At 37.1% G+C, this 27,313-nt stretch overlaps 1 protein-coding gene across 5 annotated transcripts in view; it reads right to left on the reverse strand.

Moving 5' to 3' along the window:
* The window catches only part of grid1.S (glutamate receptor, ionotropic, delta 1 S homeolog), a 547,369-nt gene that overhangs the window by 203,249 nt on the left and 316,807 nt on the right, over positions 1 to 27,313 (reverse strand). For all 5 annotated transcript variants that reach the window (XM_041571139.1, XM_041571138.1, XM_041571137.1 and 2 more), the window contains exon 4: positions 11,366 to 11,571. In XM_041571139.1, the coding sequence (XP_041427073.1) occupies positions 11,366 to 11,571 (206 nt within the window). The remainder of the gene's footprint in view (positions 1 to 11,365; positions 11,572 to 27,313) is intronic.

Below are 27,313 nucleotides of genomic sequence, written 5' to 3' on the forward strand. Positions count from 1 at the left end.
TACAAAACAGTAGGCAATTTTTTTGCACTTTGCACACTGCATTCAGCTCTTCTTACACTGCCTGAGATCTTTGCACTTTGACCATTGCCTCTTACCCCAAAATGCAGTGCTGACTGTGTTAGTTAGTGCTGTATTGATAAGAAGCAGAAGGCACATGACTTCCCCCCCTCCCACCAGCCCCCTAATTTGTACACTCTTTAGCTTGACCATCAACCACAAGATATCATAAACATGTTTCTAGTATATTTTCTTGCTTATTAGTGTTTAAACTTGTTACACTTATGCAAATTCCTATTGTAGCATAACAATACAATGAAGATGAATTATAAGTGCAGTACACAGACTGTTATGATTAGTCAACTATAGGAAATGTAGGTAATTGTTACCTGTTGGCTGCCAGAGAGCAGCATCCCATCTTCCCACTATTTGAGTTGGAATGGGACTGGAGCATGTTTAAGGGTTATATGGCTACCTTGTCAAAACATACGGAGGGATGCTTGTCGGCAGTAATTCCCCGTCAATTACAGTTACCAAATCCCTGCACTGTAATTACTCCTATTCAATTCTGACATAACCCTTCAGCCTAGTGGCCAACATTAGAACCCCAACTATTAAATTAAAGGCCCTTTTCCTCCCCAATATGCTAGCCAGGGTGAAGAATTAGGCCCTGCATTGGCAAATGGGGGTTTCTACCCTGTTTTGTATTTATCTCTGTTACTAAAAGATGAGGCTTATAATATCCCAACTCTGGACATCACCATTTTCTCTTGGGGGGGGGGGAATGCTGAAATAAAAAGTAAGTGGGTAATAGTGTGTGTTATGTGTGAAAGTCTAAAAGCACCATTGAACTGATGGTTTGCGTGTAGCAAGTCTTTGTGACCTCACATTGAGGTTTTGCTTATGCAACGTGTTCCTCCTTGTGTTTTACTTTCTTTTTTCTGTATTAGTCACGAATGAGAAATGCTTTCATTTATTAGAACTTCATATTTCATATTTTAATCAGTCATTTCTGAATATTTCTGAAAAAATTTCCTAACAATAATAAATGCCAGGCTTTTCTCTATCTTTGTCAAGGACCTGAAGTAATGCTTTGCTATTGCAAATGAAAAACTATGTTCATGTTTTAGTCAATCTGTAATGCACTTGACATGTTGCTGTGAATTTATTCCTTATTTTCATTTCTTCAAAGATTAAAATAATTTAACAAACATTATTAATTTAAGAGTGATGATCTTCAGTTTACCTGTAATATGTATTCCCACCAGGTCAAACAGAAAATAATACAATTCAGTCACACTGTAGTGTGTATTATGAATAAATCAATAACATTTATATAGTATTCGGATTTATAGTAAACCCTAGTATAGACCTGAAATAAGCAATCGTTGATGCTCCTGATAATGCAGAATTATTGTTCCCAGCAACTTTCTTCCAACTCATCTGACATTCCAGGTAGTATATTATACAATACCAGGGTGACAAAATCATATATCCATGAATTGACTATTGCGTCTCAAAGTCCTCAGCAGATAATGGACAGACATATGACAATGCGGTACAATGATTTGTTTGGTATATTTAACACATCTGTTTAAAGAAAAAATATTTTTATTAATATTTTTTACAAAAAGGACAAGCAGGAAGAGGTTGGCACAGTACATTTTGCCTCACAAAAATAGAATGATGCAGTTTGATATTCTGAGAATTTGTAATTGGTTTTCAATTATTATTATTACTGATTCTTGGGTTATTTAGCTTTTTATCCAGTAGCTCTCCCATTTGCTGTTACAATCTGGTTGCTATGACCCCATTTACCCTAGAAACCATACATTGATTTGAATGAGAGACTGGAATATGAATAGAAGAGGGCCTGAAAAGAAAGTTGAGTAGCAATAACAATACCTTTGTAGCTACACAGAGCATTTGTTTATAGATGGGGACCCTCATTTGAAGACTAGAAAGAGTCTGAAGTAGGGGGCAAATCATTTTAAAACTATAAAGGATAAATAATTAAGACCAGTTGAAAAATTGCTTAGAATTGGACATTCTATGACATACTAAAAGTTAACTGAAAGGTGAACCACCCCTTTAAAGCAAATTCACATTTGACAAAAGATTACAGATCACTGTTTAAGGCTGGCAAATTATTGGAATTATGTGAGTACGGAAACATACATTTATTTTTAAACTACTTTTTTGCATGCGATAAGTTCATTAGTGTAAATTTACTTATTAAATTCAAAAATTCGTAAATTCAATAAAATTGTCATTATCAAAATGCCATTAACCTTTATGTTCAACTTTTTTCTATACTGTACCATTTCTCTCTATTAAAATGTGGTTGCTAGAGTTCAAAACCCGGTGTCCAATATGGCTATGCACAGCTAGAGCCTCCTAATTTTGTATGGTGCACAGGTTGTAGACCAAATAAGTCTGATTATATTATTTAACTCCCAGACCAAACAATTTTTGTGACAATTTTTTCTCACTTCAAATGCTTTAAAGTCAATGGGTGCTTTTCTTATGGCGACTTTCTTGTCTTTATGACAATTTTTTCACTGCAGATTTTTACTGCAGTTTCCTAAAAAATGTGTACACGCCAAAGTGTGGAATTTCACTGCAAATCAATGCCTAGTGAAAGAATTCGCTCATCACTATATTTAACCAAACAGGGGGACTGTGTAGGTATATCAGGAAAGGAAACTCTATTTGTGATACTTGCTTGGATTTTCAAACCTCCATCTTGTATACATTTATTTATGCATTTGAGTTATGGTTCAAATATACATTTACAACAAATATATAAATGAGATTATCTAATATTATATATTATATTATTATATGTACATAATATATTAGAAACAATACTCAGAGTAAATACTTTTGGTTTATAATGACATACCTGCTCAACAAATAAATGATAAAACACATTTTTTAATTTAGAGGAAACAATCTGTTATATTATGTCAAAACTTAAATATTATATGAATGCTATATTGGACCCACTGTCCCCTCAAATTGCCACAACAGATATTTAGTAAAAATTTGGTCTATGTGGTTAATATTATTTGCAGCCAGTCTGCATTCATTCCCAGATAATTGTCACCTGCTGTGAGGGTAACACAGCTAGGGCCCTCTGTTAAATGAGAACTAAACCCTAAAAATTAATATGGATAAAATGCCATATTTTATATACTGAACTTATCATACCAGCCTAAAGTTTCAGCTTCTCAATATCAGTAATGATCCACGACTTCAAAGTTGTCACAGGGGGTCACCATCTTGGAAAGTGTCTTTGACACTCACATGCTCAGTGGGCTCTGAGCAGCTGTTGAGAAGCTAAGCTTAGGGGTTGTCGCAAAGTTACAAGCTGAAAATAAAAAGGTTGTCTGTAATAAAAGCTAGCTATTAAAGGAACAGTTCAAGTTTAAAAATAAAAACTGGGTAAATAGATAAAGAGTGAAAAATAAAAAATGGTTCTAATATAATTAGTCAAAAATGTAATCTATAAAGGCTGGAGAGCATGGATGTCTAACAGAACAGAACAGAACACAACTTCCTGCTTTTCAACTCTCTAACTCTGAGTTAGTCAGTCACTTAAATGGGGCCACATGGGACATAAATGTTAAGTGAGTTTGCAACTAATCCTCAGCATGCTAGTTAGATCCAAAAGCAAACAATTATGACCCATGTGTCCCCCTCAAGTCAAGTTACTGCCTGGTAACCAATCAGTGGAAACCAAGAGAGCAGCAAAGAAGGAAGTAGTGTTGTGTTCTGTTATGTTAGACATCCAGACACTCCACCTTTTATAGATTACATTTTTGGATAGCTATATTGAAAAACATTTTTTTTTTTGCACAGCCCAACTATTTACCCAGTTTTTATTTTTATACTGAACAATTCCTTTCAGTTCTGATAATTGCACTGGTTTAAACGTTGACATGTAGCAAATATCTTTATTAGGTACTAATTAGCCTTATATTGTGACATTTCTATTCTGTATATACAGTATATTGTGAGTCGGTTTCTAAGCTCAGGTAACTAATGGCAACACAGGGCATGTGCAGTGAATCAGCAGAAAAGAAGATGGGGAGCTACTTGGGCATCTTTAGAGGCTCAGATCTTCCCTGATAAATTGTTGTGGTTCCCTGGAGCTGGTACAGAAACCCAAACATAATATACAACATTTCTAGCCTACTAATTTATATAGGCTTTAACCTTTAAACTTAGCCCTTACAAAATCATACAGTTAGCTCTGAATCATACAAACTGGTCATGCTAATCAAAAGGCACCCACCAGTAGCAGCTGTAATTGGCACCTTCACAATTCAGAGCAATATAAGCTTTGTGATGGCCTGTCTGGAATGCCACATAATTGGTCCACTCTGTAAAGTACTTTTTGTGGTTTGCAGAAAGAATCAAAGCATTTTCTGCATGTCATGACTTGCAAAAGTGGCTTCCAGGAATGCCATATTTTTAGTTTTTTTGCATGTAGAGGGTCATATGTAAAAAGATTAACAATATGATTGAACCATCCCATGCTCCAGTGACCAGCAGTAGCAGTAAACAAACCTTGGCATTCTCTAAAGACTGAATCATGGCTGCCTACCATAGACATTTAAAAAGAAAAAACAACATGAAAAATCTAAGCTCATACCCTAAATCAATTGTGTATGTGAGTCTGAGTCTATGGCCAGAACTTTCCTAGGCCTGGGGATTGTTGCAGTTATGATTAAAATAAAAAAGTCAATACTGCATACGCAGCACACCATTCATTATTTATTTGTGTTGTCGCTATAATTGATTTATTGTATCAGTACAGCGGGTGGCACATTCGTACATTCATGGTGAGGATGTAGCTTGGCTTGGAAATGCTCTACACATATATATTGCACAATGCAAAGAAGGGTCAGTAAGGTCAAGGAGGACTAGCTGTAATATCTGAGCATAAGACTTTTGTACTGAATTTGTGCATAAGCTCTATAGAATATTACAACCTGAATGTAAAATAGTTTCCACCTTTATTTTAGGTCAAATCCATCTCCAAATGAAGGTACTAGAACAGCTCTAAATATATCCTTGTTATATGTATGCATGTTTCCCAGTTCTTTTCTATATAGGCTTTAGTGCAAAATTCCCTGAATGACAAACAAGAAATCAAGGTTGTTTTGTTAATTATGTTTAGGGCAATATGCAGTGACATTTAATATTAATATACTAACAGCACAAGTTAACTTGTATCCCTCTGCCCCAGGCTACACTTGTGACAACTTATATAACCATTAGTTGGGAGGGTGGTGAGGAGACCACTTTTCTTCTTCCACGCTTAGGGGTTGTGTAATAAAAAGCACTAATTTTGCCCAGGAACAGTAACATATAGCTACCAATCAGCATGTAGAATTTACTGGTTACTGTTTTAAAGAAAACATCTAATTGGTTGATATAGGTTACTGCTCTTGGGCAAACTTATTGAAAACGTCATCCTTACTCACTCTCCTATCTACCCCCAGTGCTAATACTTTATGCCTTGCTAATTAATCCAATTGGGACTGTGTAGCAATTCTTGAACTAAAATTTACATAATCTGAATATTATTTAGCCTCAAATATGAAATGGAAATATTACATTTTGCCTCAAAATGTATACAAACGTATAATAACTTAGGACCTTAGTTATTAAAATCCACATTTTTCCAATTATCTTAATAAAAAATGTCTGACCAACCTAGAATCCACGATTTGACCTTATTTATTATTAAAAAAAAGTACAATTTAATCGGATTGGGGACAAAAACGGAAAATTGATTGAATATCCTGATGGTACAATTTTCTTGGAGTTTTTTCCCAAATCAATCGATTTTTTTCAGGATTTTTCCCAAATAGCATGAATTTTCCCCAAAAAACTCAAAAAGAGTCGGATTTTCGGACTAATTTCAGCACAGACCACAGAATCTAGAATAGTATAGGGACGTCTCCATTGACTTATATACAACCTTGGTAGGTCGGAGATGCCAGGTTTTCCGATTCTGACTTTTTCCATCCTTGGGGTTTAATAAATCTCGAAAAATTTAAGTTTTTTTTTTCCACTAAAAATTCGGATTTTATAGTAAAAAACTTTTCATGTTTTCGACATTCAGACTTTCATATATAACAAGTCCAATAAAGCTACTTAGACTCATTATATAAAGAACAAAGACATTGGTGCTATATGGATCATCATATACATTCAATTCAGTGTCTGGTTAAGTGGCACAGTAACCAAAACAATAAAATGAACTGGATTTTATTAGGATTATTTTACAGTGTAAACTGGTAATTGAAAAATCCAAAAGATGAAACACCTTGGAGCAAGAGTAATTGATAGCTAAAACTATTTTTAATGATTTTTAGTCATATGTAACATACTATAGGTAATGCAAAGGTGGCCACATAGAAGACATATCTTATTTTCATTATCCCATTGATGCATTAATGCCTCGCTCCAATGTAAAATCCTGTGAATGTTTGGTATATTATAGAATTCTCTATTATTTTTTTAACTCCTTATTTTGTAGTTTTTATTTTTAAAGATACATTTTATAGATAATAAAAGTATATAATAATGGCTGATAACACATAGTTCACAGTTGAGTCATATTTGAATAGTGCGGCTGTTCCCAATTATGCCAAGTATAGAATAGAAAAGGAATTAAAACAATGTAAATATCTAATAAGAAAAAATAAAGTGAAAAGAAATAATGGAATCAGAACTTGCTCAAGGTATTGTGTCTAATTATTACAGTAATTTTTTTTTTCAATTAAACAAGGAAAAGAAAGAAATGAAAAAAAAACATAAAAAAAAAACCCGAAACAATACAGAAACTAAAGGTATTATAGCAATCATAGCAGATCTGGCAATTATTCAGCATGAACTATGGCTTACAATTATACATATGTAAAAAGATTAAATACTCCGTTGAGTTTTATCTTATACAACATATAATAAGTCAGATGTATTCCATGTAAACAGGTAGTTCTAAGTAGTTGCCGTCCGTTTCTCAGCATGATTTGTTAATATTTAATACCCATAATACACTGATTAACATTAAAATGCTGTCATTCTCTTTGATTTATAAATGAAAGGAAGAGAGGGGGTAAAAGGTAAGGGGAAGAAAGGAAAACACTCTCTACATTATTATTCTTTCAATATTGAGAGATGTTCATCTCCCCAAAGAGGCTTTACAATTTTTTTGGGCAGCCTCTTTTGTAAAATGTAATTTTTTTATAGCGAAAGGTATAGATAAAGCCATTGGCAAGATGTAGGCGCTAAACTGGATTTCCATCTCATACAGTAGATATCAATCATTTAGCTTGTATAAAAAAAAGTCAGCAGCTGGTTTTCAACTGTAGAGAGGGCAATGTCTTCAATCTGAAGAGTAGGGCTAGTGGATCCATAGGTATAATAAGGGCTAAAGTTTGACGTCTCCTCTGTTACGTTTTTCCAGTAGTGTTGTATCAATGGAAAAAGTTAGCCAAAGTAAACCCACATTTTGGTTATAGATCTGGTATGTCAGGGTTTATGAAGTGTAAGGTATGTTCGATGTAAAAATCTGAATTGTATCATATTGTCCCGAACACTGATTTGGGGACATAAACTAATTCAAGGATTTCTGACCATTTTTCATTATCTATTGTAGGAGTTTATTTCAGTTTCAGTAACGGGTCAGGGTTAATTTTAAGTAATGCACTGTAAAAAAGTGAAAGCTGTTTTCGGAGGTTGGATCAGTAGAGCATTTGTTCTATTGGATTAGGTGTTGTGTCGACCTGTACATCACCAAACTGAGTCTGTATAGCATGTTTCAGTTGCAGATATCTAAAAAACATGTTATGGGGAAGAGTACATTTTTCTTGCAGGGCTGTGAAAGATAAAAGTATGCCCTGGTTCTGATGAAGTGACCGCTGTAGTCACGAAACGCGTTGAGCCATGTAATCCCCTGCTCTGCTCATCCGATTTTTGTGTGTTTTTAAAGAAGATAAAATAATAATAGAAGATTTTTATACAATTGTTCCATACAATTTTTCTATCCAAACTAGCACCAAACTCATGCGTCTCCAGTCTAGTACTTGCCTTACCCACGTGACCAGAGTGGATCGTTTGGATGTCTTGGATAGAGCTATCACCCAGCCCCACAAGCGGATCTTGTTTGCATGTACTCCCAAGCTACCTGGTCCAAGATGTCTGATTTGTATTTGATTCTATAATAGGCCCATATCTGAGGGTCTGAGATGTTTTTGAGTTGATAGATGTGCGGGTTAAACCATAAAGGCGCATACCTGAAATGATGCGTAGGAGCCTTTGGAAATCGACAGAGGATGGTTTTCCAGGTTTGGACAGTTGCTTTAATAAGTACAGTGACCCCTATTTTGCCGGATACCTCTATACAACAGATTTTTCAACGCTTTATGTGAGTCAACCAGGAAAGCATCCAAACTAGTAGAGGCATTTCCACGAGAGGGCATTGTCCACCATGCAGCATGTATTAGTTTGGTTTCAAGGTAATAAAGGATTAAATTTGGAGCTGCAAGACCACCCCTATGAGCAGGAAGTTGCAATGTGGATATAGAGACTCTAGGTGTTCCAAATATAAGGAGTTTTGAAGGGAATCTAGTTTCCAGAAAAATGTAGTAGGTAGAGTTAAAGGTATTTGTCTAAAGAAATAGAGGAACCTTGGTAATATTGGCATTTTTAAAAAGTTTATACACCCCAGGACTGTCAATGGGAGTGAGGACCAAATATAAATTTTAGATTACAATTTATTTATAAGGGAACTAAGTTGAGTTCATAGAATGTATTTAAATCCTTATTATACCTAAATATTTAAACGTAATTACCTGTTGTATTTGAATTGGAAGTTTTTGTAGGTCTGAGGCAATCATTTATCAAAAATATAGCTGATTTGTAACAGTTGGTTCTTAAACCTGAGTAAAGGGTGTGACGATTAATTAGTTCAAGAGCAGTCCTGAAGGCTTCATTTGGGTTACTTAAAAACAAAATTGTGTCATCTGCATACATTGCACCCTGCTCTTTCAATCTATTTTATTCTAGGCTAGTAACCGCCAGATTTTCCTTAAGGAGCATTGCCAATGTTTCCATAGCCAGCGCAAACAGGAGGGGCGAGACGGGGCATCCCTGCCGAGTGCCAAAAGAGAGTTCAAAGGGTTTAGAAATACTTCTATTTGTTTTAACTCAAGCCCTAGGTTTATTGTATAGGGCATTGATCCAATTAAATTATTACAGTAGTTACACCACACATGGGGGCCGATTCACAAAGGGTCAAATATCGAGGGTTAATTATCCCTCGATATTCGACTGGGAATTAAAATCATTCAACTTCGAATATTGAAGTCGAAGGATTTTAGCGCAAATAGTGCGATCGAACGATCGAAGGATTATTCCTTCGATCGAACGATAAAATCCTTCGAATCGAATGATTCGAAGGATTTTAATCCAACGATCGAAGGAATATCCTTCGATCAAAAAAAGTTAGCCAAGCCTATGACCTTCCCCATAGGCTAACATTGAGTTCGGTAGCTTTTAGATGGCGAACTAGGGGGTCGAAGTTTTTTCTTAAAGAGACAGTACTTCGACTATCGAATGGTCGAACGATTTTTAGTTTGAATAGTTCGATTCAAAGTCGTAGTCGTAGGTCATAGTAGCCCATTCGATGGTCGAAGTAGCCCAAAAAACATTTCGAAATTCGAAGTTTTTTTACTTCGAATCCTTCACTCGAAGTTAGTGAATCGGCCCCATGATGTTATATTATGGTAAGTACTATGTAATACTCAATAGAGGATTGTCCTGTCAGGGTTGTATTGGAATGGGAAACAATATTTTTACCATTCATAATTATTTTGGAAATAAAGGGTCACTATCTGATCCTGAAAGTCTAAAAGAGCAGCTCATCTTGTAGGGGGTGTAGTAGATGCCATTTACTACAATTTGTCAAAATTTGGTATCTGAGAGCGGCACAAGGCCATCAAGTATTCCATGAGATGAATGTCCTTAATTGCAGCAGTAAGTTCCATAAGTGTTGGAGGCAATTTGTTTTCCAATTCTAGGCTATTGGGTTTCAGTTTTTTACATTTTGGGAATGGAGCTAGAAATAGGAATGTCTTTGGATCTAATTGCAAAAATCTCTCAATCAGTGATTCAAGGAGGATTAGATTCAGATTCTAGTGGTCTTGTATGACAGGGCAGCTCCAAAATATATGGTATATGCCATCCTCCCAACGTCTCCAGCAAGTGGGGGAGGTGTTTGGGTAGCATGAATCCTAGCATTAATCCTGTTGTTGAGAAATTATCTTAAAGTTTATTTCCTCATGCATTACATGGGCTGATGCCTTTCTGAGATTGTTCCTATGTGAGATCCATGCTGGGAAGGTTAGTTCTCATCCCAGGATTTGTTCCCACTTCGTCATTTATGTATACTTGATGAAAAGGGTCTATGGGCAATTGTCAAGTGTAACCCTATCATGACACTTCATGTAGTATATAGCATGTACACTCTCATAAAAATGATTTATTTTATCAATGCAGGGCCTGAATCCCCTTTGCTATGTAAATTTTAAACACAGTGTATCCACCTAGAGTAATTACGCCTCTGGGAAATTCCATTAGAAAAAATAAAACACAAGTTGCAGCAAACAAATACAATATTATATAACTTGAAAAGAGCAGTAAATATAAATGCAATTCACACAATATAAACCCTGCACTGGGTTACCTGTGTGTCAATATGTATATAAAATTTGGATTGCAAAGGTGATCTACACTGAGTATCTTGAAAAGGCTATTGTATGCTTGTTACTATATCATAAAAGTGTGACTTGAGAATAGTGATGGGCAATTTCTCCCATTTCGCTTCAACAAAAAATTTGCGAACAATTCTATAAAAATTCAGGAAACTCAAAAATTGCCGCCCGTGTCAATTTTGACACTGGCGTTAAAGTCAATGGGCGTCCGAATAGGGTTGACATGCCTCGATTTTGACCCGAGCAAATTTTCGGATGCGTGTCCAAAAATGTTTGACGCCAGCGACTTTTCCCCGGCAAATTTTCTAGGGAGTTTTGCAAATTTATTCGCTGCCAGCAAAACACGGAAATTTCCTGCAAATTCACGCCAGGCAAATTTATCACCAGTGAAAAGATCTGAATGGTTGCAACTTCCCCACTGACTTGCATTGTGATACATTTTCTACAATGTGGAAACACTGCTTGACTTTCCATCTAAGTATATGAAACTTCTTACTTATATGCTTCTACTAAATAGTTAAAATATATATAATAGTCAAATTTCAAAACTAAAGCTTAGGAAATATATTACTAACCTCACTAATGAAGCTTTGAGCACCTCTTGGACTTAGAAGTAAAATGGCCCTCCTTAATGTGTCTCTATAGCGATTGAGTTCCTCTGTCTTCATGGAAGTGAAAAGGCTGGCAAAAACTCTGCTGATATTTCTGTCTACTTTTTGCAAGGAAACGTCAAGTCCCAGCCTTGATGCCTGATCCAAAAAACCCTGCAATCCACGAATATCTGAAACAAAAAATAAATATAATGTTGTTACATTGTGCAAACAATAAAATCCATAATACATTTTACCATGTTGGTCATTATGAAGTTCTTATTTTTCCTTATTATTGTCAGGCAGCCACTTTCTGAAGTTATTATTATATAAGGTTAAGGCACCATTTTAATTGGAAAGACTTATGGATAATGCAGTTATTTTGCTTTAGTTTTGCTAGCTGCTATCAGGATAGTTATGTTTGCACTCTGTGTATATGTAATGTTTTGACTTTGCAAGCTCTATGCAAAGGTTTTCCTGTTTGTTTGAGGGTTGTAATTAGCAAGTCAATCTGAAAATAGAATTGTGAATATTCATATTAATAATATATTAATATTACAAGTAATTAAAATGTAAATAATACTAATGGTATTGTATGATAAAGTGCTATAAGAGTACAGAAAAAAATTATGTACTGTATATAAACTGCAGTAGCCCAATCTTCCTTTTTGGAAGATTTCAAGTACAGTTCTAGAGAAAAAAAGAACAGAACGGCATCATGGAAATTTCATATTTGCAACAGAAATTATGTATAACTCTGTTTTCACAGGACTTTTGAGACATTCAAGGGGTGGTTAACTTTTAGTATGTTATAGAATAGTTATAGTCTAAGCAAATTTTCAATTGGTCTTCATTATTTACTTTTTATAGTTTTTGAATTATTTGCCTTTTTTGACTCTTTCCAGCTTTAAAATGGGGATCACTGACCCCATCTATAAGCAAATGCTCTTTAAGGCTACACATTTATTGTTATTGCTAGTTTTTATTAGTCATCTTTCTGTTTAGGTCCTCTCCTATTCATATTCCAGTCTTTTATATAAATCAATGCATGGTTGCTAGGGGACCCTAGCAACCAGACTGCAGAAAGTGCAAACTGGAGAGCTGCTGAATAAAAAGGTAAATAACTCAAAAAGCACAAATAATAGAAACTGAAAACTATCTGCAAATTGTATCAGAATTAGTGATGGGCGAATTCGTGGCGAATTTGCGCGATTCGCCGCCACCGAATAAATTCGCGAAACGCCTGCGAAAATTCGCGTCAAAAATTCGCCGGCATCAAAAAAAAAATTCCGAAAAAACGGACGCCGGCGTCAAAAACGAGACGCCGGCGCAATTTCGCAAATTTTTCGCTGTTTCGCGAATTTCTCGCGAAATTCGCAAATTTTTCGGCGAAGCGAAACGGCGCAAATTCGCCCATCACTAATCAGAATATCACTCTCTACATCATACTAAAAATTAATGAAAAGGTTCATGTGTGTGTTTGAACAGAATAAGGGTCCAGGATGTGAAATATTGGTGTCTCTTGAAAATAATGTAATATGATGTTTAAAAAGAATATACCCTAATTAAATGCATAATTTAACTTTTGAATGGGTTTCCTTTAATATTAAAGAGTTTGTTTTAGTTTTATGTTCAATTTAATCTATACATATGATATAACCTGCCCTATTGCTTAAACTGACTTTTTTTATTGGGTATATGCTGTCATCTTAATATATTTGCTATATAAATTAAAACCTATGTGACACGAAGTGGATATTGTTAAAGGTGCTCTGTGGCATGCTACAGTAATTTCAAATGAAGTAGAGGAGCATTAACAGTATCATCTAATCTACCTTTTCATGCTCGACAAGCTATCTTACATGTATTTCTAATTTATATAAAAAAAGAAGAGTCCCAAAAACTGTTCATTAAATCAAATGTTATTTGAATATGATGATGAACCCACTGGGATGAGAAGTAGACCTGGAAGGTCGTTAGGGTGATAAAACACATCCTGTAGATGCTATTATGTATGTATGTATGCTATTATTCAGGAGTGGAGAGTCCTCAAAATTATGGTGACACATAATGCATTTAGATAGTTATATGTTCTATGATTTTTACTAATGTAATAATTACAAAAAGTACATCATTAATGGCTCATTACTTTTTGGCTGACAAGAAAATATAATTATAACCTGTAAGAAAAAAATGTGCAAAAATTATCCAGTACAACATGAGGTGATTGATCTTCAGAACAGCTTATACTCGTGGAGGCCCATATATCAAAGGGTGAATTTTAGTGGTTTTAGAAGTTTTTGAACTCTATTTCTCTAAAATCACAAATGCTAGAAAAGTTATTAACATATCCAGATATAAAGGTATAATGAAGTACAATTAAGGCAGATATGATAACAAATATGAAACCCTACAATAAGATCAGCGTAGCTCCCATTGACTTCTGTAGGACCTCCACAGCTTTAACCAGCCCAATTTTTTTAATAGGATTTTTAATGGTTTTTAAACTTATAAATCTCAAATTTGTAGCGTTTTAAAGAAATATAGAAAAACAACAAATTTTCAGTGATTTGTGGAAAAAAGAAATTCAAATGTTAGCAAATAGACCCTTTAAATTATTGTGCAAACTTCCCAATTCAATTTATTTGCATAAGTATGCACTCAAGAAATGCTTTAGATGTTACCACTGATATAATTGATCTGAGTGTGGATCGGCAGGAAAGTAGTAATGGTATGATTTAAAAGCTTTATTTAAATTCAGGATTCATTTACTATTATAGTTTATGCTGAGCAGGGGATCCTGCACAAAAACATTTTAAATATGGGTAGATATTCTTAATTATACATATTATGTAAAGCTAAGATCTTATTTGTTACAGAGTTTAAATGTATAATTTAAAAAGGAAATGATGCAACTGTTTTGCATTGTTACCCTTTTACTCTAAATGAGTCCCCCAGTGTCTCCAGTAATGTCATCCCACCAGGATGATGATTATTTCCTTGGAAACAGTACATGGCAAACAAAGAGATAATACTCAATAATTGCAAGGAAATTTAGGGTGCCTGATATAGTGTCAAAGGAAACTATTATATTCTATAAATAACTAACATTTTTCCCTAGTTGCAAAGATTCCTTGCACCTCATACCATATTTTATTTTACTTTAAAGGAACAGTTCAGTGTGAAAATAAAAACTGTGTAAATAGATAGACTGTGCAAAATAAAAAATGTTTCTAATATAGTTAGTTAGCCAAATATGTATTATATAAAGGCTGGAGTGAACAGATGTCTAATAAAACAGCCAGAATCCAACTTCCTGCTTTTCAGCTCTATAACTCTGAGTTAGTCAGCGACTTGAAGGGGGGCCATATGGTACATTTCTGTTCAGTGAGTTTGTAATTGATCCTCAGCATTCCGCTCAGATTCAAAAGCAACAGAAATGACCCATGTGGCACCCCCTCAAGTCTCTGATTGGTTAGTGCCTGGTAGCCAGGGTAACCAGTCAGTGTAAACCAAGAGAGCTGAAAAGCAGGAAGTAGTGATCTGACTGACATAATATACATCAAATCACTCCAGCCTTTATACATTACATTTTTGGCTAAATAACTATATTAGAAACATTTTTTATTTTGCACAGCCTATCTATTTACACAGTTTTTATTTTTACACTGTACAATTCCTTTAATTGTTTGAAACAGGAAAATAAAGACACTGCTGTTGCTTCATTCATGCATATGGTGCTTTTTTAGTCATGAATGCATCAAAAAAAATTATTTCAGCATGTTACACCGATTTGTGAGTTATACAAACAGATCCAAAAGTGACATTTAGATAACATATACCTGTAGAATAACTCAACCCTTCTCCTCTGTTTTCACCAGGGAAAAAGCAGACATTCTGCAATTTATTTTAATAAGTGACTTTTTTCCAGAGCCAAAGCAACTTAAAATATTTCCTCTCCCAAGCAAGTCTTTCTCATAACTGTGAATATAATAAAGTTGGTTACTGTTTGAAAAATATTTTCGTAGACTAGCTACAATTTTGTCACACAAAAATGTTAATGGACTTTTCATTAGGAAATTTTTTTTTACTGAAAATTCAAATCATAGTAAATCAATTTGAAAGTGTTAAAAATGTATTTACAAAGATGAATTTAAAATGGCATATACATTCAGCACCTATGAGGACATTTTTTGAAGGCCAGGCATCACCAAATATAATCCAGCATATATAGTAAAGTTATGCAAAAATGTTGGTGTAGCTGCTTCTGAAAAAGATGTTGAGCATCACAGCTTTTTAAATTATTCTTTATTCACATATCGGGGCAGATTTATCAAGGGTCGAATTTAGAGTTTATGGGAGTTTTTAAAAACTCCCATAAACTATTTTCAGGTTTAAAAAAAGGCCAATCAAAATTTTTAAAAAAAATGTATAGTGTATTCGTTGAATGGGATCGACCTGAAAACTCGAATCGTTTTTTCTCAGGAAAAAACACGATTTTCTGGATGCCACCAAACAACTCCAAATTTATTCCAGGACATTTTTTAAAAAAATCAAATCCAATTTTAACTATTTGCTAGTTGAATTACACTAAAATAAACTAGATAATTAAAAGTTTTAAATTTGAAATTTCATTAGAATTTTCAATTCGACCCTTAATAAAGCTGCCCCATAGAGTTGTAGAGTTGACATAATACTTTTCCACTGTTTTCCCAATAAGCATCCAGTTTTTAAAATGTGTGGAATTGCTTCCCATAAGTGTCAAGTTGATGTGCGATTAATATGCACTCAAATACAGTTGCCAGAGATTTTCAGGTATGGTTTTAGGCAACAGTTGTGCACTCTGCTTGTTATACTCTGTGGCTATTAAATTTGTTTGGCTTTTTTTTTGGCCCTTGGGCTTTTAGATTATAGTGTTTCTGGTTCCTGCATTCTTTTTTGAGGTAATACACAGTTGATGCCCTTGTATTAACTAAATATACAATAAAGCACCTTAGAAGTAATGTAGGAAAAGGTGCAACATTTACTACAGGAACCCACCAAACCATGTTTGCCTTCAAATAGCTGATCAATAAAGTCTTCCGGCTGATTTATTGTTGTGAGTTTCTAAACATGCTATATATTTTACTACATTACCATGTTCATGTGTATCATAAACCTCAATTCTTAAGGGCTTTTTTAAACAGTGTATTACTGTGATAGTACACACACACACACACACACATATATATATATATATATATATATATATATATATATATATATATATATATATATATATATATATATATATATATATATACACACTCAAATCCTGTGAGTGCTGCTATCTTCTACATTGACATATATATATATATATATATACACACACTGTATATATGCTGTATACAATCTATTCACTACACAGGTCAGTTAGTGACTTAAATAAAAGGAAAAGTGCTGTTACTTTTAAGATTTTTATATGTTGAAGTCCAGCCAGACAGGGAACCAAAGCAACACTTAAAAAGCATATGAAAAAAGTGCAAGTGGGGATTCTATATATACTTAACACAGTCTAACACTTCCCCTGAAAACCCAGTTTGATAGATGTATATTTTCCCCAGTCTGGAATACTTTTATTTCCGAGAAAGGACTTACTGCTCAGCATGTTTTTGACACACACTTTAAGCTTAGAGGTATCTGAAGAGAAAAGCCAATTTGTAATTGTGAATTCATTGGTATATGGATTTTCCTCTTCTACCATATATTGTAGTGCCAGGTGGATAAGAATCTTCATCAATACTTTAACATTCTTCTGTTGATTCTCTTGTTGTTAATCAAGGATCAATTCTCTTCAAGAATTTGATAAGAAAGGCAACCACACCTGGTTCATGGAAGACTCCACAGCCAGGTTATACAGGTTGAGTGCTTGCAATCATTTGTGCACCATATGAAGCTGACTGCCTTTATGTGTCATCCTGATGTGAAAATTGCCTCCATAATAGTCAAAAAAGAGAACTGTGAAAAACTGTGATTAATACACCTTTGTATTGAAAGTTTTGAATATTAAAACAACAGATTTTTCTTCAGATCTTTATTCGAAGCTGTTTTTTCTAAAATGCTCACTTTAATATGGCCTATAGTATACTAAAAAATGATTTGAGCAGTAATTAACAACTTGTTGATTTAAAATCTGGTAAATGACGAGTGGTGGGAATAGGACATGTATTTTTTTAACTCTTGTTTAAAACAATCTTTCTTTGTCTAATAAATGTGCAAATATGGATTTTTTGTTTTAAAACCCTGATGTGAAAATCCTCTCTAAATTCAAAGCAAGGGCGCCCATTTTGATGCTGGCAAATTGTCGCAGGCGTCAAAATCCACGTTTCACCAATTTTTCAGCCGTGGCGAAGTGAAATGGGACAAATTTGCTCATCACTACTTGTCAGTGGTTCTAACAGATTCTGTATTGCATTGGAATTTCGCCACATTTAAGTGCCTCAGGTATTTCCTAGGTTTCAATCACCATGTCGGTAAACAAAACAATTAGTAGAATTTAAATATTCAAAATTTGTATTGCCAAGTAAAAGTTGTCAAGGTGCTGTAGAAGTCAATGGGAGGAGCGCTGATCCTATTGGATCATACGAATTATCAGAAAAACTCACATTTTTCGTGGTATTCAGATTGTTTGGATTGTTCTTGTTTTACTTTTTTAAATCACAACTTGTAAAAGATTTAATGACAGTCAGTGCTTTAGAGTTTGAGAGTTTAGTTACTAAAACCGACCTTTAATAAATAACCCTCCTAGTGTTGTTTCTTTGTATATACAACACTGTGCCATCTTTTAATTCAAACTGAACTCATAAAATTGCACATAAATCTTAGTGACTCAGTACCCAGTTCACAATTTTTTAGGTTATATTCTAAAAAAAATTTGAATACACAAACATTTAATTAATGCTTGATTAAATATAATATAATAAAATAATGTGTATTGTAAACTAAAGTAAAATCAATGCAATTATTGCCTTCATTGGGTAAATCTAGAGTATCTTACAATTAGCATTGTGCTTTAAATTTATATTTCAATATTTAGGACACAAATATGTCTGTCTATCTTATCAATTTACAACCAAGGTTGGACTGGCCTACCAGGGTCCTGGGAAAAAACCCGGTGGGCCCCTAGGCCCTAGTTAATTTGCCATTGCACAATAATAATTAATTTTGTGCTGTGATGTCTGTGAGTGACATCAGAAAATCAGAAGCAATCCTGTAAATGATTGGCAGTGGGTCCACTGCCCACGTCCATCACTCTGCTTCTACCCATAGATCCAATTGTGTGGTAAAAATTGTAATATATAATCCATAAAACTTAAAACTTACCCATATGCACATTTAAATGATTCATTCCCAAATGTATCATAGTAGCAAGTAGCTACTATGCTACTATGATACATTTAGGAATGAATGTATGAATGAATGAAATTTCAAACTGGAGAGTTGAACAAGATATTTTAATTAGTATTGTTATGGTCATTCAAGTTTTTTAAAAATAATTTTGATATTTGTTTGTGGGCACTATTTATTACTGGGGGGCTGTAGGCCCTTGAGATGAGGTTTCCTGGTGGGCCCTAGGAACCCAAGTCCAGCACTGTTTACGACCTTGAGAAAGTTCCCACATTACTTACATTTTTATATTAACATTTTGTCTGTATATACTATGAGGGTGCATTATCAACGGTTGGATTTTTTCCTTGCTTCAAATTTTTTTTGAGAATTAGTTTTTTTTTTAAAGGTGTTTATTTTGCATTTTAAACAAAAACAAACAATAAACAGCACATATATGCTTTACACTTATCCAGCAACGTTTACAAGTATCTTATGTATAGCGACAGTATGCAGAAACAATTAGCAAATAACCTCAATTATTGAGTGCTTCTTATAAATCAATCATCTGAAGGGGGTGCATGGGGGTTGACGTCTATCCAAGGGTCCCAAATTTTCCCAAATTTCCCAGGTGTTCCCCTAGCATTGTATGTCAGTTTGATTAATGGTAATGTACCATTGATTAAGTCAATCCATTGCTGCAGTGAGGGAGGAATAGGGCTCATCCATTTCATAATTACTAGTTTTTTTGCGTAGAAAAGGATTGACCGTAGAAGTGTTCTGGATTCCTGTAATGGCACTACTTAATCTATGATACCTAATAGGCAAAACTCCGGGGACTTGATTCTTGGAAAGGAGAGAAATACATTGATATATTGTAGGACTTCTGCCCAGTATGCGGATACCTGAGGGCAGTCCCATATCAAATGAAGGAAACCAGCTTCATCCCTGCCACATTTTACACAGTTGGCTCCGTCTAGTCTACCCAATTGTTTGAGCCGCAGTGGGGTGATATAAATTTGGTGAATCATTTTAAATTGAATCATTCTGTCTCTGTGATATTAAGCAGGGATATAGGTTATCTATAGCCTCTTCCCATTGGTCCTCCTCTAGAGAAGGAATAAGTGACTGCCATTTTTGTTTGGCTTTGTGGAATGGAGGTAATTGAGTGGATTGAATCACATTATAAAGCTGAGATAATAGTTTGTTGGGGTCTGGAGTCCAAAGTCTTGCCTCCCACCCCAGCAATGTGGGTGCAAATTGGAAAGAACTGAACTGTGCACGAAACGGATGTCTCAGTTGAAAGTATCGGAAGAATTGTATATCTTGACGATTCAGTTTGGCGTTTAATTGCTCCAGGGAGACAAAGCTATCCTCCATAATCAAGTCTTCAATGTGTCTTATACCCATTTGTGGCCAGTAATTAAAATCTGTTAGAGTCTTCATATTGGGCAAGTTAGAATTTCTCCAAAGAGGAGTTTTGCCAGAAACATTAGGTACCGGGGTCCCTGCTTTGGGTTGTAGCCTCGCCCATACTTTAATGGGGGTGGTAATTACTCCTGGCAACTGAGGGAGGTCACATAGTCGCCTATAGGGAGAATTGCGTATGGCCTCCAAAGATCCCAGAATTGTGGCATGTACAGCAGTTAAAGAGTTACTGTTATCTGGGTTAAACCAGTTGTGAATGTAGGATAATTGGGCGGCAAAATAATAATGTTGCAAATGGGGGAGGGCGAGCCCTCCTTTATCTGTTGGGGCAGTCAGAGTAGACCATGAAATTCTTGCGGTCTTGTTGGCCCATATGAAGGAGATTAGATCACTATTGATTTTTTTAAAGAAGAGATTAGTGATATAGATAGGTGAGTTCCATAACGGGTACAGGAATCTAGGTAAATTCAGCATTTTGAACAGATTGATTCTACCCCACAAAGTTAGTGGTAGTTTAATCCAGTGTGGAATTGCCGTTTTGAACCTTGTTAGGATGGGTTCCAAATTTTCAGCTACAAATAAGGAGGTGTCTGATGTAATAATGATACCCAAGTAGCGGAATTTAGTTACTACAGTGAGTGTCGCGTTCTCTTCGACATCAACCGGGTTCCCCAGGGGAAATAGTATTGATTTATTCATCTTTACCTGTAGACCACTTATTGCGCCAAATCTTTCTAATACTTCCAATGCTGCCCTTAAAGAAGGACCAGCATCTGCAAGGAAAAGTAGTAAATCATCTGCATATAAAGCCACTTTTTCATCTACATTACCAATTGATATACCTTTAACCAAGGGAGTCCGTCTCAGAGTTGCTGCCAGTGGCTCGATAGCTAGGGCAAATAGCAGGGGCGACAAGGGGCAACCCTGTCTAGTTCCTCTACCCAAGTTGAAAACCCCTGATAAAGTGTTGTTTACTCGGATTTGGGCTGTGGGGTTCTTGTATAACAGTTGTATCCATGCGATAAAGTTCGGTCCAAACCCATATTTCTCAAGTGCCTGCCAGAGGTATTGCCAACTGACTGAATCAAAGGCTTTTGTTATATCCAGCGAGGCAACAGCTCCATTGGATTGTTGTTGATTGGCTAATTGGATGTGTGTAAATAACCTTCTCAAATTAATGGCCGTAGTCTTGTGAGGCATAAAGCCTGTCTGATCCGGATGAATGAGTGATGTAATAACCTTAATTAACCTATTCGCCAGTAATTTAGCAAGTATTTTAGCGTCTGTGTTAATCAGCGATATAGGTCTATAAGAATCACATGAATACGGGTCTTTCCCTTCTTTAAGTATCAGCGTAATTATTGCATTATAACATGAGAAGGGCAATTCTCCCCCCGTGGATGCATGAGAGAATGTATCTAGAAGTTTGGGGGATATTTGTTTGACCAGTAATTTATACCAGGCGGCCGGTAGGCCGTCAGGGCCTGGGGTTTTATTGTTCGGAAGGCCTGCTATAACCGCATCAATTTCGGCTTTAGTGAGTGGCTCTTCTAGGAATTTATCTTCCTCTGCCGACAATTGAGGGAGATCCGAGCCTGTCAGAAATTGGTCTAGTTCAATAACCGTGCTATTAGGTTGCGGAGAGTAAATTTCTTTATAATATTCTGCAAACATATTAGCCATAGTAGTGGGGTCAGTCACCAGGTCCCCTAAGTAGTTCCGTAGCCCTGGAATCACTGTGACCTGATCTGTCAGTTTTGCCATATATGCCAGGGTTTTGCTGTTTTTATCCCCTAGGTCAAATCCCCGCTGCCTGGAATATAATAATTTTTTCCTAGCATTATCTGAGAGCAAAATATCTAGTTCTCTTTGAGCTGTAGATAGTGTGTCCTGATTCTCCTTAGATTTAGTCTGACAGTATACCTGTTCTGCCTCGAATAGCGCTTTTTCTGCAGCTTTGACACTAGCCTTTTTAGTTTCCCTGGAGGCATGTATGGTAGTTATAAGGGTGCCCCTGGCCACTGCTTTAGCTGCATCCCACACCACTATGGGGGAGGCGGTGTTTTGGTTAATCTCCCAGTATTCCCCAAAATCTTTTATGCAGTTGTCCGCCACTGTGTCATCTGTGAGCCATAAGGGAGAGAGTCGCCATAGTCGCTGGCCCTGGGGCGGTCCTACTTGGAGTTCTACCTTTAAGGGGGAGTGGTCTGAAAGGGCTCTTGGTAAATATAAGATATTTTGAACTAGTTTAGCAAAGTCTGCCGACCCTAATGCTAGATCGATTCTTGAGAGGGAACCGTGACTGGACGAATAACAGGAAAATTGTTTTTCATGTGGATGTCTCTCCCTCCAAAGGTCAGTCAGACCTAGGGCTTCCATCCATTTAATTAGTTGTTGGGATGATGGATCCATCTCAGAGGTTCTATCTAACTTGGGGTTAGTAGTGGCATTAAAATCTCACAACAAACATATAGGGTCTGAAAAGAGGGCAGTGACTTTTTGAAAAATTAAGTGCAGTACCTCTATAGAGAACGGTGGCGGAACATAGACATTCACCAGAATCAGAGGTTGGTTATTAATTTCACAATGCAGTATCACATAACGACCATAGAAGTCTATATGTACGTGTAAAAGTTTGAACATCAACGATTTCTTAATTAGAATGGAGACCCCCCGAGAGTATGTTGAGAAGGGGGCATGGTATACGTGGCCCACCCAGAATTTCTTTAGAGCTAAAAGTTTCTGCCCTGTGAGATGGGTCTCCTGGAGTAACACTATGTCAGGTTTATATTTATAAATGTGATTAAGTATTAAAGCCCTCTTAAATTTTGAGTTGAGCCCTCTCACATTCCAGGACACTAGTTTAACTATCCCCATTGCATAGATATATATATAGTACTGACACCATCCCTATCATGGGGCTGCGAAGGATTGAAGAATATGATGAATAAGTGCAAATAAATTGACCAAAGAAAATACCCAACCCTTCCCACCCTGCCCACCCCCCAAACACGGGTGAGCCTATACCCAAAACCAATTTCTAACATGAGGAGTGTTGTTGTGGAGGCCTAGACAGCACCCCTATTCAAACCAGAAGTAAACACATGTTGATATGAACCATAAATTGGTAAACTAAAAATTACACACAAACTAATTGCTTCAGTTAGCAGTTCCCCTTGCACCCATATTAATGTCTGGAATAAGGCAAGAGTGGATTGCCAGAGGTATGCGTGTAGTGCAGGATTAAGTAGGCAGGAATAGTTCACATTTGAATTATTACAACAGTATGCTATATGGGTCTTGCCGAAGTTCAGTTGCATGGTCACCATGGCTTGGACAATCTAGGCTGGAAGGCTAGTGCCTTGCCCACATATCATGTGAACTCCGTGGTTCATAATTAAAGGGATCTGCCAATGGATCACACTGTTACAATGTCCCCACACCGCTGGGGGGGGGGGTAGTCTACATTGAGAATATATATGTAAATATCTGGTATCCGTGTGGGCCTTGTACTCACAGTCACTCACCTCTCCAGCATGTTCACATAGATTGGTTCAAAGGAGTTCTGCAAGGGATAGGCCTGTAGTGTAGCAGGAAGACTACATGAAGTACCAGATTCCACAATGAAAGGCGACTGAGGAGATTGGGTTGTGGGCAACAATGTGACGCAGACCTAGGGCATGCAATCCCAGGTACTCTCTGCCAAAGTAAATTCCATATGGGCCTGTTTCACAGAATGCACTTCACAGACCAGTATACACCAGACATATGGGAATAATCTTGCCTTTAATTGCGGGGGGCGACCTCCTTAGGTTTTTCTGTGTAAGCCAGTCATCTGCTTCCGTTGGAGAGTTAAAGAATTGGACTCGGTCTCCATCCTGTATGCGCAACCTTGCCAGGTAAATCATACTGTAGGGGATTTGACATTCCCTAAGTCTTCTCTTGACCGCAGTAAATGTAGCTCTCTGCTTTTGAATGATGGGCGAGTAGTCTGGGTAGAGTGATATAGCGACACCATTATAGGAGATAGGCCCTTTAACTCTAGCCGCCCTAAGAGCTGCATCCCGGTCCCTGTAGTTTAGCATACGGATGAGAAATGGCCGAGGAGGAGCACCTGGTGGCAGAGGTCTGGTCGGAACTCTGTGCGCTCTCTCGACAACGAACATCTTAGAAAATGTGTCTGCACCCAGCGTATCGTTAAGCCAGTTCTCTATAAAGGTTTCTGGATATTGGCCTTCCGATTTCTCTGGTAGACCCACAATACGCACATTGTTCCTGCGCAGCCGAATTCTCCAGGTCGTCTGATTTGTCTAGTGCTGTTTTGAGCTGCTGTTTAATTGCCACAATATCATTTGGGAGTGGGGTTATTGTGTCATCCAGTGTGGAGACTCTGTTTTCTATTTCAGTGGTGCGCTCACGGATATTTTGGAGATCGTGACGAAGTAGGGAGAGATCTACCTTTATCTCCTCCAGTTGTGTAGTGGTTGCAGTACGACTCTCCATTATTGCGGCAAGCAGTTCTGAAGGTGCAGGTTCCCGCACGTCCGAGTCCATCAGGTGGGAATTTGGAGATAATGGACGCAAATTACTGTCAGAGTCCGGCGGTGGACCTTGAGTTGCGGTTCGTGCAAAGCGTTCTAATTTGGTAGCCGCATCAGACTTCTGCTTTTGTGAATGTTTCCCCATAACTACAGCCTAACAGTCCAGGGAGTTTGCCGCCAAGGGTTGTATCTTAAAGGCAAGAATTTTCAGCTGACAAGATTAGATACAGGATGACTAATGGTGCATGGGGTAGCTGCATATATTGCCAGTTTAGTGTATCATGTTGCTTAGTCCAAATCCACAGCAGTTACTTGAGGTGGCACTCATATCCAGCCAAAACAAGTGGTATGCGCTGCAGCTCCTCAGCTACCACGTGAATTATGACCGCCAAGAGCAGCAGATATTGACCTGTTATGTTCTGCAAAGGAGGCCTATTTCTTTTCGCCACTGTTAATATATGTCAGACACAGGGCACGTGGGGCACAGCTCCAGTTATTGTGAGGGCCAAAGCAATAGTGCCAACATATGTGTGAGGGGGTATAGTTCAGTCCAGCTTTGTGGCCAGATAAGGGCACCCCCCTGGGTTCCAGTGGCAGGGGTCTTTCCTGCTCAAAAAACAGTCCTGCTGCTCCTTGTGTATTTGCAGTGGTAACCTCTCTATGTAGAACTGCTGAGGTGAGCAAGCAGCGTGTCACATGAGGCCAAACTGAGGGCGTGGAAAGCTGGCTTAAGGTACCAGTGCTGCCACAAAATTATGAATAGGGGGGCACCCCCGGGTCCCCTAGAGCTCTACCCAGCCGTACCTTCTCGTGGAGGCTTGATCTTGAGACCGCGCCCGACTATCCGCACTTCCGGTCGGGTCGCGGCCGGATCCGCGGTCACGCGAGTCCCAGGCTCTGAGCCCAGCTAGGCCGCACCGGGATCTCCGGGGTAGATGCAGCTGGAGGGCTCGTTTTTGGCCCAAATTGCAGCAGAGCCTCCTCTTTGCTGCCCTGTGCCCTGTGGTGAGTGTGGTATCCACTATTTAGGTGGATGTGGGGAAATTAGCGTTAGGGCCCCGGGAGCGCCGAAATATGCGTGCGCTCGCTTGACGGCCACGCCCCCTCCTAAGAATTAGTTTGAATTAGAATTCGAATTAGGGTTTCCAAAACTGGATTGATCACTATTTAGTAATTCCAAAAACTTTGAAAATCTACAATGTGAAACATCCGCATCTAAAAGCTTGTAGGTTCATGTAGAAGTCAATGGCATTTGTCCTAGAAATAATGTAATCAATATTTTCAATTCAAACGTTTTTCAAAATATTTTTTTTTTTTTAAAGTTTGTAGACCCATTGAAAATGAGTAAAAATACTGTTTCCATGCATTCAGGTTTTTTCACTGTTTTATAAATCAAGTTTTTTTATATTCAAAGTTTTTAGTTTCAAGTCTAATCAAATTTAAAAAAACTCACATATTTGAATTTTGATAAATAGGTCTCTATGTTTAGCTTGGTAAAGGTTTTCTGTTTAGTTTGAAATTCATTGCTATGAATTCGTAAGAAAACATTTTTATCTAACCGTTAGCTTTTCTTAATTGTGATTTTCAAATTTATACTATTGGAAGTGGGCATTTAAAAATAATGTCCTTTTACCTGGTCAATTTAAGGGGCAGATTTACTAAGGGTCGAATATCGAGGGTTAATTAACCCTCGATATTCGACCAGGAACTAAAATCGTTCGACTTCGATATTTAGCGCAAATCCTGCGATCGAACGATCGAAGGATTATTCGTTCGATCGAACGATTAAATCCTTCGAATCGAACGATTCGAAGGATTTTAATCCAACGATCGAAGGAATATCCTTCGATCAAAAAAACGCAGGCAAGCCTATGGGGACCTTCCCCATAGGCTAACATTGAGTTCGGTAGCTTTTAGCTGCCGAACTAGGGGGTCGAAGTTTTTCTTAAAGAGACAGTACTTCGATTATCGAATGGTCGAATAGTCGAACGATCTTTAGTTCGAATCGTTCGATTCGAAGTCGAAGTAGTAGTCGAAGGTCGAAGTAGCCCATTCGATGGTCGAAGTAGCCAAAAAAACACTTCGAAATTCGAAGTTTTTTTAATTCGAATCCTTCACTCGAGCTTTGTAAATGTGCCCCTAAGTGTCAATTACATAAAAAATACATTTGTGTTGTTTATTTACAGCGATAACATCATTAATCACAACACAAACATGAAACTTTTATTTACATGCAAAGTACCCATGTACAGTACTCCCATTCCGTCCTACAGGCAGCACATGAAGGGGTTAACTCCCCGAATCTCCCTGGTAGGACAGGTAGCAAAACAATTAATCAATCTTTAACCTATAAAAGTCCCTGGAAACCCCTCCCACACCATGTTTTTTTCCTGTCCTACCTGAGGACGGTAGTGAAGAAATCCGGATGAAGATCCAGGCTCTGAGGAGCTTGAAGACCGTTCAGGCAGCTACCGATAGGTGAGCTCCTGAGGGAAACACGGAGTTCCCAGGTATAGTACCGTCCCTTGGAGGATGGTAGGCAGCATAGCCGAACACATGTACTCAGGAGCCGACAGGCTGCTCTCTGTGCGGCTCAATG

The sequence above is a fragment of the Xenopus laevis genome, chromosome 7S (assembly GCF_017654675.1).
Source record: "Xenopus laevis strain J_2021 chromosome 7S, Xenopus_laevis_v10.1, whole genome shotgun sequence".
In the NCBI taxonomy this organism is placed as follows: domain Eukaryota; kingdom Metazoa; phylum Chordata; class Amphibia; order Anura; family Pipidae; genus Xenopus; species Xenopus laevis.